This window comes from Somniosus microcephalus, chromosome 2 (assembly GCF_052327205.1).
Source record: "Somniosus microcephalus isolate GS21.2 chromosome 2, FLI_Smic_1.0, whole genome shotgun sequence".
Taxonomy (NCBI): Eukaryota; Metazoa; Chordata; class Chondrichthyes; order Squaliformes; family Somniosidae; genus Somniosus; species Somniosus microcephalus.
In genome coordinates this window covers 6,936,031-6,949,931 of record NC_140988.1, presented here as the reverse complement: position 1 = coordinate 6,949,931, position 13,901 = coordinate 6,936,031, and the positions used below count along the sequence as shown (strand labels likewise).

The window sequence follows — 13,901 nt, the reverse complement described above, 5'->3', positions numbered from 1 at the left end:
GGGATCTGGGGGTCCTGGTGCACGAAACTCAAAAGGTTAGTATGCAGGTGCAGCAAGTGATCAAGAAGGCCAATGGAATGTTGGCTTTTATTGCTAGGGAGATAGACTATAAAAACAGGGAGGTATTGCTGCAGTTGTAAAAGGTATTGGTGAGACCGCACCTGGAATACTGCATACAGTTTTGGTGTCCATACTTAAGAAAAGACATACTTGCTCTCGAGTCAGTACAAAGAAGGTTCACTCGGTTAATCCCGGGGATGAGGGGATGGACATATGAGGAGAGGTTGAGTAGACTGGGACTCTACTCATTGGAGTTCAGAAGAATGAGAGGCGATCTTATTGAAACATATAAGATTGTGAAGGGGCTTGATCGGGTGGATGCGGTGAGGATGTTCCCAATGATGGGTGAAACTAGAACTAGGGGGCATAATCTTAGAATAAGGGGCTGCTCTTTCAAAACTGAGGAGAAACTTCTTCACTCAGAGGGTGGTAGGTTTGTGGAATTTGCTGCCCCAGAAAGCTGTGGAAGCCACATCATTAAATAAATTTAAAACAGAAATAGATAGTTTCCTAGAAGTAAAGGGAATTAAGGGTTACGGGGAGCAGGCAGGAAATTGGACATGAGTCTAGGTTCGGAATGGTCATGGCCCTGTGGGTAGTGGAGTGGGCCCAGGGGCCGTGTAGCCTGGTTCTGCTCCTACTTCTTGTGTTCTAATTCTGTGTTAGATTTCAGGAGATGGTTTTATTCCTGTTCCTGGCTGGGGTGGAGATCGCCTTTACAGAAGGTAAGTACTGTAGAAAATATAGGGACAGAGTGATCTCCTGGACGAGTTTCGATTGCCTAGATGGGTCGGAGAGGAATTTCCCAGATTTTTTCTCCCAAATTGGCCATTGGATTTATCATCTGGTTTTTCGCCTCTCCCGGGAGATCACATGGGTTCGGGTGGATGCAGAGTGATGGAAGATTTGAGGTTAGGATCAGATCAGCCATGATCTTATTGAATGGCGGAGCGGGGCCGATTGGCCTACTCCTGCTCCTATTTCTTATGATCTATGAATATATCCTGTGGAAAAAGCTAGTTTGTTTGTTTGGTGCATCAGTAGGCACAGAATTGGCCAGCAAGACTCGTGTAGAAGTAGCTGAAAATCAGCCACAACTCTAATTTATTTTTCTTATTTTGATTTCAGACTCAAATGAAGAAAGCAGCAAAAACTTAAAATCTGACCAGCAAGAATTATCTCCAGTGTGCAAAAACTTTTTGATGATAAACTGAGTGGGAGTTTGGAAGGAAAATCCATTAATTTTGCTGCAGTTTAACTTCCACAATTCTTTGACATTATAGCATAGCACCAAGATTTTACATCAATTTAACAGCCATAAAAAAAATGCAGACAAAGCACTGGGGACCATTTCTAGAGAAATAGAATTCAAAAGCAGAGAAGTTATGTTAAACTTGTATAGAACCTACACTTACAAGTACTACAAAAAGGATATAGAAGCACTGGAGAAAGGTATAACCTCTCTGTTCTGGCATCATCCCATCAGGAAAGACTGAACAGGCTGGGGCTCTTTTCCTCTAGAAAAGGGGAGACTGAAGAGGTGACCTTATTAGTGATCTTTAAAATTATGAAGGAGTTTCTTCAATGTTGAGAACATGGAACTTGCTACCGTAAATAGCATAGATGCATTTAAAGGGAATGTAGCACCAGGGAGAAAGGAATAGAAGGTTATGCGGATAGGATGAAGTAGGGTGGGAGGAGGCTGGTGCGGAGCAGAAACACCGGCACGGACCTTTTGGGCTGAATGGCCTTTGCTGTAAATTCTATGTATGTATCGTTGGTCAAAGTGGTAGAAAGGACGAGGAAGTACTCGCGTTTAAATGGTGCCTGGAAGCACAAAATACCCTTGCTGGCTCGACTCCAACCACGATTCACCACTTGCAGCAGAAAGAAAGTGACCAGCTTAGTAATTAACCTAGAAATTATTTTTTGACGACGTTCTTACAGATGTTATTTAAGCTTCTGATCTGCCCACAATTCTCAATACTTGCTGGTCTATTACTTCATTTTTGTAAGATAGTTCTGATGCAAATACTTTTGTGTGTGTTCAGTTTATTTGCATAATGATCCATGGATGTGAAACCTAATTGTTTTAAAAGGAATGTTGGATTTTTTAAATGTTGTAGATGCCAATTGCATTTTTCCTTTTTTGACATACTCACCAACTAAAAGCTTGGAGTTTTATGAAGTTTTCAGCGACGGGAATTCCTTTGGGCAAATAAATACCAGCTGACAATAAAATGCCATTTGTTGAATAATAGTTGGTCCAGGCTTTGATTTGATGACAATACAGTTTTAGCTTAAAATGGCGGAGGGGTCAATGTTCCCTTTAAGCTGCCTGGCCGGGCAGCCACTGAACCGGCTTTTAAATAGAAAAACTGCGCGGAATTTTGAACGGCCCGCTCAGCCCGTTAAAGGAGCCACACGGGCCCCCAAAAAATTCGAGGAACATTGGCAGGGGTCCCCGCAGCCCCCCCCCCCCCCACTCACTCACTCTCCCCACTCTCTCTCTCCACTCTCTCCCTCCTCTCTCCCTCCTCCCCTCCCCCCCCCTCCCTCCCTCCCTACTCCCCACTCTCCCTCGCCCTCCTCCCTCACTCTCTCCCTCCTCCCCCTCTCCTCACTCCCCTTTCTCTCCCTCCTGCCTCCCCCCCCCTCCTCTCTTCCCCCCTCTCCCTCCCTCTCCTCTTTCTCCCCCCCTTATTTAAATTAAGGCACAAGGGATTGGGGGCAAGGTATTGACTTGGATAGAGAACTGGTTGGCGGACAGAAAGCAAAGAGTTGGAATAAACGGGTCGTTTTCCGAGTGGCAGGCAGTGACTAGTGGGGTACCGCAAGGATCGGTCCTAGGACCCCAGCTGTTCACAATATATATTAATGATCTGGATGAGGGAATTGGATGTAATATCTCCAAATTTGCAGACGACACAAAGCTGGGTGGGCGTGTGTGTGCTGTGAGGAGGATGTCGTGAAACTCCAGTACGATTTGGACAGGTTGGGTGATTGGGCAGAAACTGGGCAGAAACATGGCAAATACACTATAATGTGGATAAATGTGAGGTTATCCACTTTGGTGGCAAAAACAGGAAGGCCGATTATTATCTGAATGGCAATAGATTGGGAGAAGGGGAAGTGCAAAGAGACCTGGGTGTTATTGTGCACCAGTCGCTGAAGGTAAGCATGCAGGTGCAGCAGGCGGTTCAGAAGGCAAATGGTATGTTGGCCTTCGTAGCGAGAGGGTTCGAGTACAGGAACAAGGATGTTTTGCTGCAGTTGTACAGGGCTTTGGTGAGACCGCACTTTGAGTATTGTGTGCAGTTTTGGTCGCCTTACCTGAGGAAGGACGTTCTTGCCATGGAGGAAGTGCAGCGAAGATTCACCAGGCTGATACCTGGGATGGCAGGAATGACGTATGAGGAGAGATTGTGTCGATTGGGCTTATACTCACTGGAGTTTAGAAGATTGAGGGGGGATCTCATCGAAACCTATAAAATTCTGTCAGGTCTGGACAGACTAGATGCAGGAAGGATGTTTCTGATGGCCGGGGAGTCTAGAACCAGGGGTCACAGTCTAAGGATAAGGGGTAAGCCATTTAGGACTGAAATGAGGAGGAATTTCTTCACCCACAGAGTGGTGAACCTGTGGAATTCTCGGCCACAGATGGCGGTGGAGGTCAGTTCATTAAATATATTCAAGAAAGAGTTGGATATATTTCTTAAGGCTAAAGGGATCAAGGGATATGGGGAGAAGGCAGGGACAGGGTACTGAATTTGGATGATCAGCCATGATCTCATTGAATGGCGGAGCAGGCTCGAAGGGTCGAATGGCCTACTCCTGCTCCTATCTTCTATGTTTCCTCCCCTCTTTCCCCCCTCCCTCCCTCCTCCCTCCTCCTCCTCTCCCCCTCCCCCCCTGGAAAATCTTGGCTCTTTTTTATAAGTTTTCTAACATGTGTTGTTTCCAGCTAAAACTTCAGTATAATTCTTAATCATTATCAACATGATTGCTGGAGATGGTCACAGGCTGAATGAAACCCCATCCCCCTGCATGGCAGATAATGTGGGTTTAACATTCAGCAGTACAGGAAAAGACTTGCATTTATATAGTTCCTTTCACCACCTTGGGACGTCCCAAAGTCCTTTACAGCCAATGACATGCTTTTGGGGTGTAATCACTATTGTAGGAAATGCGGCAGCCAATTTGCACACAGCAAGTTCCCAAAACAGCAACATGATAAATGAGCAGACTTTTTTTCTTTTTAAAAGTGATGTTGATTGGGGGATAAATATTGGCCAGAACACGGAGGAGAACTCACCTGCTCTTATTCGAAATAGTGCCGTGGGATCTTTTACATCCAGCAGAGAGGGCCTCGGTTTAACGTCTCATCCGAAAGACGACACCGCCGACAGTGCAACACTGAAGTGGCAGTCTGGACTTGCGTGTTCCGGTCTCTGGAGTCGGTCTCGAACCCACAATCTTCTGAGTCAAAGGCGAGAGTGCTACCCAATGGAGAGACAGCTAACAGTACAAAAGATGTTATCTTTAAATTATGCAATCAACTGACTAGATTTTGGAATAGTTCAGCCTATATATAGATACCATTTAAATGGCTCTATTGAGTGTTAATTTAACAAACTACGCCATAACATGATACTTTGTGGTAAGTTATCAAGAAATAAAGTGAAACAAATTTGACAGCTTTGATTACTCATGTTTTATTCTAAATTGTACTGCACTCGGTAAATTGTTTGTGGTTCTGCATTTGGTAGAAAGACATCAAAACCAAACGGTATGTGGGTGATAGTACATAATTAAACAGTTTTAAGCAGTTGTGCATCCAAAATAAATGCAATTCAAACAGTAATTTAAAGCCAGCCATGATTCTCTCGCCTCTTCCCTGTGCCCCCAAAGTAAGCCCATTACAGCCCATGAGTTCTGACAATCCAATTATGATACCAGAAATGCTAATTTATTTCATAAACAAAGGAACACATTGGGGTCTTAAAGAAACCCCACAAATTATTAGTGGCAGTGAGGTGTTGAGCAGTGAAAACCATCAACCGCAGCTCAGGAGGAAAGCCGTGTATAATCCGCGTGTCCGTTTAAGAAGCATTAAACTTGATGAATTGCTTTTAAGACCACCATCCAAATGAGCAAATATCTGGGAACTGTATGCTGCACTAATGACTTGCCAATAAGTTCACAATCTTCGAGACGGTGTATTTTCTGGCTGCTGCGCTTCATGAAACTTCCACAGCCTGCCGCAACTCTTCAAACAACGGTGCCAGTTCTTTCTCCAAACTGACAATCAACCCTTTCAAGACAGAAAACAGCACGGTTAAAAAGCAGCAAATTGTACTAAGGAGGCCATTTGACCCCTCATACCTGTGCTAGGGCTCAGAGATATTCATTCATCCATTCTCTTGCTTTTTCCCCCACAACCTTTTAATTTTTTCTTGTTCAGATCACTTCCCTCTTAAAAGCTATTATGGATTTTGCTTCCGTCACCGTTTAATAGGGCATTCTATATCCTAACAAGTCCCTGCGTTAGAAACATGTCTTCAAAGCTCTCTTTGTTTATTTGGCGATGATCTTAAATTGATGCCCTCTGGTTACCAACCAGCAGAAGCAATGGTTCCTTATTTGCTTCAAAACCCCTCAATTTTGAACATTTCTCTCAGATCTCCTCTTAATCCTCTTTGCTCTGATATAACTAAGGGCTCCCATCCCTCGTATCAAATCACTTCAGATCTCTCCCTGGCTTTTGACATATTTCCTAAATTAAGGTGCCCAAAAATGGACAATATTCTAATTGTAACATTGCCTCTTTGCTTTTGTACTCTGTAGCCACATTTATAAAACCTAGAGGTCCATATGCTGACTTGCCCTCTCACTTTTAAAGATTTCTCTCTCGGAACTCCAAGGTCTCCTCTTCTGTTAATGTTTTGCAGTTTACGTCCTCTGTAATCTTCTTCCCAAACGTTATGGCCTCACCTTTATCTGAATTAAACTTCATCTGACATCTAGCTGCCCACTCTACAAACCCACATGTCTTCCTGAAGTTGCTTAGTCCTCCTCCCAGTTAATCACACTCCCTATTTTCATTTCTGCGGATTTTGATATGCCTTTTATTAACGGCTCTATTGCTGCCCCATTTTTAACTATTGAGCAATTTCCTTATAAAGGGATGATGCAAACATAGACATCACCCCTCAGATCCTCACGTGCATGCAACAATACTTGCTTTCTATTAAAACATACATTTTCTCCCCATTTACCGGTATGTTGATTTTTTCTGTACACATCTCGCAATCAATATTCTTGCTAAGGTGCACGCGCGTGGTGGCAAAGGTCCAGTGCAGGCCGCTCACTGGCTTGTACACTGTGAACACCGCGCATGTGCAGAAATGTAAAGGGACCGCGCATTAAAAGAAACAGGCCGCGCAGAACAAAGCGCAGCTCACAGGGAACATTGCTAGCAATCTCATTTTAAAAAGTAACTCGTTAATGTCTTTCCTCCTCATCGGTTGTGTCTTTTCCCCCTTTAATTTAGGCAAACGTGACCAATCATATTCTTAAAATCTTTCTCCCAAAAACATTTGCCTAATGAAATTGCAGTGAAAAAAATATAGGGATACAGCCACCAGCTCTTTACTCACCCAATGCTCCTAAATTTAAATGGTACTCTAAATCAATAGCCTTGCCCAGGGCCCACGCTATAGCACCACACCCAGATACTGCAGGTCCCACCTCACGTGAGGAACACATGCCATCCCTTCCTGCTCCCTCCTGTCACACTGCAGCTCTGCTTCCACTGCCCTGCTATTGTGAAAACACACCGAGAAAAGGATACAACTGAGAGAGCGTGCTACAATAACCAAAGTATTGGCAGTGAGAGATAGCAGCAGCAACAACTTGCATTTATACAGCGCCTTTAACGTAGTAAAACGTCCCGAGGCGATTCACAGGAGCGTTCTCAAACTAAATTTGACACCGAGCCACATAAGGCAGTATTAGGGCAGATAACCAAAAGCTTGGTCAAAGAGGTAGGTTTCAAGAAGCGTCTTAGAGGGAATTCCATAGCTTAGGGCCTCGTCCGCTGAAGGCACGGCCGCCAATGGTGGAGCGATTGAAATCGGGGATGTGAAAGAGGCCAGAATCAGAGGAGCGAAGATATCGGAGGGTTGTAGGGCTGGAGGAGGTTGCAGTGATCTCGGAGGGTTGTGGGGCTGGAGGAGGTTACAGAGATCTCGGAGGGTTGTGGGGCTGGAGGAGGTTACAGAGATCTCGGAGGGTTGTAGGGCTGGAGGAGGTTGCAGTGATGGGGGAGGGGGCGAGGCCATGGTGGGATTTGAAAACAAGGTTAAGAATTTTAAAATCAAGGCGCTGCTTAACCGGGAGCCAATGGAGGCGAGCGAGCACGAGGGGGTGATGGGTGGACAGGACTTGGCGCGAGTTAGGACACGGGGGCAGCAGAGTTTTGGATGAGCTCAAGTTTATAATTTCAGAGAGAATGAGGGGAGAGTAACGGAGAAAACACAAAGGCGGAGTGTAAAATAGTGAAACCAAAGGAAGCAGCAAGTCATAGGGGTGGAGGAGGGAAGAGATTTAGCAGAAAGCAGCTTTTTCCCAGGAGGTCCCCAAAGCTCTTGATGCAGCCAGACAGAACAGACACCGCAAAGACAGGCACACAAGCCAGAGGGAACAAAGTGTACCCAGACCATCCAGAAAAATAGAAGATGCTCCACAAGTAGATCCAGTCCAACCTCCCTTGCTGCTGCCAGTAGAACTGCCCCTACCGCAAACCTGCATCGTCTGACAAACAGGTACAGTGAGTGTGGGGGCAACCTTCAAATTAATCCACGCTGGAGAAAGGTGGCTACATTATTTTCAATTCTTTAAAAACACTAATTTAAGGACTAGCTTGAAGTAGCAATAAGGTTCATTTCAAGGCAAGCTCACTTCAATTCGCAGATGGTTGGTTAGCCAAATATGCACAATACTTTTTCCAGAACCAGTTTTCCTGGTTTAAACCAGTGATAAAATCTTATAACAATGTAGTTGGAAGACTGGTTTTAAGAGTCTATCCAGAACATTGTTTATGCAACAATAGAAACAGGCAGAGAAGCAGTGGTTTATGAATCAGAACAACCAGATTTCAAACTGTCCAGTCACTAGCATACTGCTGCTAAGAGAAGTCCTTGCAGCACTTTTTGAACCCCACCGGTCTTTCTCCTCTCCAAGTCTTCCAACTGGCCCTCTTCACATCAGCTTCCAACCAATGTATAATTCATCAGATGTTAACAACCCCTGCTTGACCAGGCATGGCTGCTAGTTTCCATTTCCTGTCTCTATGCTTTGTTCTTCCTTCTGTCCCATTGAAGCCCCAAAGCTCTAAACATATCTCATTGCAGACCTCCACTGAACCAGCACTCAGTCACAAATGCAGAAGCATACTATCGGCACATATTTTCCACAGGGCGGGGAGGGGGGGGTGCAAGGCCATGGAGGGATTGAAACACAAGGTTAACAATTTAAAATTTCAGCCACTGTAGGTCAACGAGGATTGGTGCGATGGGCAAGTGGGACTTGGTGCAGGATAGGATGTGGGCAGTGGAATTTTGAATGATCTGAGGTTGCAGAGGTAACTGTTTATGCACCTAGAGCTTATGGTGAGATCATGGGCACATCTTCAATTTACCTACCAATGGAATTTATGTGTTTCTTTATATTTTATTGTTATAAAAGAACTAATTAGTTACAAGCTGCAAATAGCCAAGATCGAATGTTGTGTGTTATAGATGTCTGTTTATTATGAATCGTTGTGCAAGGTTAACTAAAATTAAACTTTGGTAGAAATTGGACTACATGAAAAGGGTTACTGCCATGCCAATTAATAAAAAGTATGTGCTTGTAATGGAAGAATTTGGGTTGCAGTTCTAACAGCTTCAATAAGAATGAAAATAATGAACTAATGGAAAAGTACTGAGCAAAAGACCTTGAAAAGACTTTGAGAATGTTTGAAAACAAGATAAGGAAGAAAACCAGCCACAAGCAAATGGGTTATAAAAGTTCCAAGCAAATGGGTGAAATTGCTGTCGTCAGACAAGAGGAGCCAGTGGCAGATCAGGGAGGTTAGGACGGGATTGCTGGTCAACTCTGGATGTAGACCGGAAGGACCAAGCCATCATTTGGGCATACAGATCCAGGCTGCACTCGGCAGGGCAGAGCGTTCCAGGTCATGCAAGAATATTACAGTATTGCGAATTATAAATTGTAGAAACAGTAAATAAACTAAGAAACGGATTTAAATCAAATGTGCCTGCCGGCTGACTCCCTCTGCTCCCAAGTTGAACAAAATTAATATTGCCGCGAATGGCTGGCAGATAAATCCGTGGCCTGGACAACCTAAACACAAAGGTTGAGACGGATTCTAATTAACCTGGATTAAAATTGGATATAAAACTAGTCATAGGGACCACTAGTTGCTCTTTTCTCCCCCCAGGTTTTCCTATTCATGTTATATAGTCTCCAAAATAAACCTCAACATGATCTCTGTAATCTCCTCCAGATCCACAACCCTCCGAGATCTCTGCGCTCCTCCAATTCTGGCCTCTTGAGCATCCCCGATTTTAATCGCTCCACCATTGGCGGCCGTGCCTTCAGCTGCCGAGGCCCTAAGCTCTGGAATTCCCTCCCCAACCCTCTCCGCCTCTCTATCTCCTCCTTTAAGATGCTCCTTAAAACCTTCCTCTTTGACCGAGCCTGCCCCAATATCCCCTTATGTGGCTCGGTGCCAAATTTTGTTTCAGAACACTCCTGTGAAGCGTCTTGGGGCGTTTTACTAGTTAAAGGTGCTATCTATATGCAAGTAGTTGTTGTTGTAAAACAAATTTTAAAATAGATGTTTTCAGGATAGCAGTACAGGTTGACTATCCCTTATCCGAAAACCTTGTTTCGGTTTTCGGAAATTTTCAGATTTCAGAAGGTATTATTTCAGACTGGGAAACTCTGAACATTAAATTAATTTGGTAATTAATATTTGTATTTAATATAAATTTTAGAAGTTCAGGCTACCTCTTGCGACTGTTCCGTGTCTCATTCCCCTTCCTGCTTCTCTGTGCTGCCGCTCAGTCTGTTTACAGCTCCCCCTGCTCCGTATCTGAATTCCTTGACTTAGCGGGGGTCTGGGGCTTGAATGCCGCCGCCAGTTGTGGGAAAGCCGGATATCGGCTGACTCCTACGCTAAGCTGGCTCGCAAATCAGGTCAGAAAAGCGTCGGGTCATGTTTGGCGCCACTCGGGTTATGTCGTGCGCACGACTTACGCTCCACAAAAAAACTTTCGGTTTTCAGAAGTGCGGATAAAGGATAGTCTACCTGTATTCCAACTGTCACAGCTGTGATTCCTACATACATTTATGTGTTGCTCTTCACTTGGTCCAGTGAAACCCATTGCAATATCAGAACACATTGAGCCAGGTGAGTCATTAAAGGAAGTGTCAATGCCAATAATATCTCTGCTCGTTTCCTGAACTGTTCTGCCATCACAGCCTTCTCAGGTCTCCACTTTACCACCATTCCATCAGGAGGTCCACCTAGTATTTTATCAATTTATCTCCAGAGGTAACAATGAACAAAGTTTGCACAAAAGAGGAACTCCAACACAACTAATTTTGACACATCTTTTAATCTTTGCTATGGTTAGGTGTTCCTCAAATTATTTTGTACAACTTCATATTACACTAATTTTATTGACAAGAAAGGAAACTGTGCACATGGAATTTCGGGGTGAAAGTTCCATCCATATCCTGTACACCAAAATAGCCCTCCTTTTCTGTGACCTACAAGAGCAGCTAAATTTGCAACCAATTTCAGTTGATTCTACTGCAAGAGACATTCTACCACCAATGTCAGTGACTAAACCACCCCAATCCCATTTCTCCTTAGAGAAAAATAAGGAACAAAAGCAGTTTGCTATCACTTTCGCCTGAGACAGAAGGTTGTGGGTTCGAATCCCACTAAGCTTGCTTTGTAAGTGAATATGACAGCCAATTTTGTGCACAGCAGATATTGCTCTTAGCGACAAAAGCATTTGCTCCTATATTTAGTCCACTAACCTGGCAGGTAACAAAAACGTTCTGTGAAGAGCAGCATGCCACGTTTGGGATACTGAAACAATACTTGCACTCGATGTAGCTTTAATACACGTTGTACCAATATGGTAGGGCGATAATGGAAATAGCATTCCAAGTGTCTTCAGCATCATTACACACCGGCAATGTTCCCTTTAAGCTGCGCAGCCACGTAACGCTTTGAAGGTCCCGCGCAGCCGGTGAGCCGGCTTTTAAATAGAAAAGTCGCGTATGTGCGGAGTTTTGAATGGCCCACGGTGACCAAAAAAAAGAGAGGGACCATTGCACACTGTTAAAATATATACCACTATAATATAAACAAAATGAAGTACCTGTGTTAGCACTGCTGTTGGCTATGAAGCTAACTACCAAAGGCAACCGATTAAACTGCACAACCTGGAAAGCAAAAAGAATAATAATTATTATTCATCTTTCATCCGTCTCTCAGGTGGACATAAAAGATCCTGCGGCCACTATTTCGAAGAACAGCAGGGGGGAGTTCTCCCCGGTGTCCTGGGCCAATATTTATCCCTCAATCAACATCACTAAAAACAGATTATCAGGTCATTATCACATTGCTGTTTGTGGGAGCTTGCTGTGCGCAAATTGGCTGCCGCGTTTCCTACATTACAACAGTGACTACACTTCAAAAGTACTTCATTGGCTGTAAAGCACATCTTGCGGTCATGAAAGGCGCTTTAGAAATGCAAGTCTCTCTTTTTCTTAAAAAAAATCACTAAACCAAAACATTGTTTGGGTCAAACCTCAATTAAAAAAGAACAGTTAATAGGATCTGACTGGTCATCTCCCCCGGTGATACGCTTACGATGAAACTGGATAACTATGCCAGAGGGAATGGCTGAACGTTAAAGCAACACTATAATAATCTGATAAAATGAGTAGGTCTCAACCAAATGGTTACCAAACCAGCTTACCAACAAATGGTGTTTTACCTCATTTGAGGCCAAGTGCTGAAATGGGAAGCAACTCGACATTGAATTGACTGCCACCAGTTCTGTTTCTCCATCGAAAGCAATACTGGGCAAAGGTACAGCTTCACGTTTCCGCACCTAGCCTCAGAAATGCATTAAATATAGGAACAGGAGTAGGCCATTCAGCCCCTCGAGCCTGTCCCGCAGTTCAATGAAATCATGACTGATCCGTATCTTAACTCCATCCACCTACCTTGGCACCATATCCTTTAATAGCTTTGTCTAACAAACGAAAATCTATCGATCTCAGATTTAAAATGATCAATTGAGCTTCCATCTACTGCTTTTAGTGGGAGAGTGTTCCACACTTCTACCACCCTCTGTGTGAAGAAGTGTTTCCTAACTTCTCTCCTGAATGGCCTGGCTCGGATTTTAAGGTTACGTCCCCTTGTCCTAGACTCCCCGCCAGCGGAAATAGTTTCTCTCTATCTACCCTATCATTTCTTTTCAAAATCCTAAAAACCTTAACCAAATCCCCCTTTAACCGTCTAAAGCCCAGGGAATACAAGCCTAGTTTATGTAAAATCTCCTCCTAATCGAACCCTTGGAGCCCTGGTAACATTCTGGTGAATCTGGGCTGCACTCCATCCAAGGCCAATATACCCTCTTCCTACGGTGCGGTGCCCGGAGCTGTACACAGTGCTCCAGATGTGGTCTAACCAGGGCTTTGTGTAGCTGTAGCAAAACCTTCTCCCTTTATATTCTAGCCTTCTAGTTATAAAGGCCAACATTCCATTATTTGATTAAAGGGTGCGAATGAATACCGTTTGCTTGTTTTTCTTATTCTTCACACTCTCTCCCCCCATGAAGTAGTGGGAAGATTCTCAGGCTGATTAACAGTCCGACAGGCCGTGACAGGAGCACACCTGCCATGGCCATAGACAACTTTATATCAGCACAAATCCCACTGGATGTCAACCCCGAACCAGAGCTCCGGTTTCCACTAATGAATACTGTAAATGAGCAGCTCAAGAAAGGAATTTTGTACCTATTTTAAAAAATATTATGCAACTAAGAATATACTGAAAGAACAACACATGTACCATCTGCTTTGCCAGTTTAGCAGGTAAAGTAAAAATTAAAAAACTTACAACAAAATATAGAAAAATATTCACTAATAGACAGAGGTGATACAACACGGAAGGAGGTAATTCGGCCCATCGGCCTGTGTCGGCCCTTTGAAAGAGCTAGGCAATTAGTCCCACTCCCCCCTGCTCTTTCCCCATGGCCCTACACATTTTTCCCCCTTCAAGTATTTATCCAACTCCCTTTTGAAAGTTACTATTGAATCTGCTTCCACCGCCCTTTCAGGCAGCGCGTTCCAGATCACAACAACTCGCTGCGTAAAAACATTCTTCTCATCTCCCGCTCTGGTTCTTTTGCCAATTATCTTAAACCTGTGTCCTCTGGTTACCGACTCTTCTACCAGTGGAAACACTTTCTCCTTATTTACTTTTTTATCAACTCCTCATGGTTTTGAACACCTCTATTAAATCTCCCCTTAACCTTCTCTGCTCTAAGGAGAACAATCCCAGCTTCTCTAGTCTCTCCTTGTAACTGATGTCCCGCATCCCTGATATTCTAGTATCATCCTCGGTACCCTATCTAAGGCCCTGACACCTTTGACATGCTGCTGGTGCCAGCACGCTGCACCATACCTGCAGCTGTTAAAGGTTAAGATTTTGGTGTGATGCCAACAGTATCTTTACAGCTTCT

The 13,901-nt window shown here is 44.0% G+C and overlaps 2 protein-coding genes across 3 annotated transcripts in view; one reads left to right on the top strand and one right to left on the bottom strand.

Moving 5' to 3' along the window:
* dapp1 (dual adaptor of phosphotyrosine and 3-phosphoinositides) overlaps positions 1-4,753 on the top strand; it is a 97,174-nt gene extending 92,421 nt beyond the window's left edge. Inside the window, exon 9 of one of the 2 annotated variants that reach the window (XM_086006192.1) lies at positions 4,326-4,753. In XM_086006192.1, coding sequence (XP_085862318.1) covers positions 4,326-4,328 — 3 coding nt within the window. In that variant the 3' untranslated portion in view covers positions 4,329-4,753. Of the gene's footprint in view, positions 1-1,188; positions 2,319-4,325 lie in introns of those variants that run through there. The other variant, XM_086006183.1, reaches the window with a different exon arrangement.
* A 6-nt stretch (positions 4,754-4,759) lies between these two features.
* lamtor3 (late endosomal/lysosomal adaptor, MAPK and MTOR activator 3) overlaps positions 4,760-13,901 on the bottom strand; it is a 28,316-nt gene continuing 19,174 nt past the window's right edge. Inside the window, exons 6-7 of the mRNA XM_086006205.1 lie at positions 11,526-11,589; positions 4,760-5,374 (exon numbers count right to left, since the gene is read on the bottom strand). Of these exons, the coding sequence (XP_085862331.1) occupies positions 5,301-5,374; positions 11,526-11,589 (138 nt within the window). The 3' untranslated portion in view covers positions 4,760-5,300. The remainder of the gene's footprint in view (positions 5,375-11,525; positions 11,590-13,901) is intronic.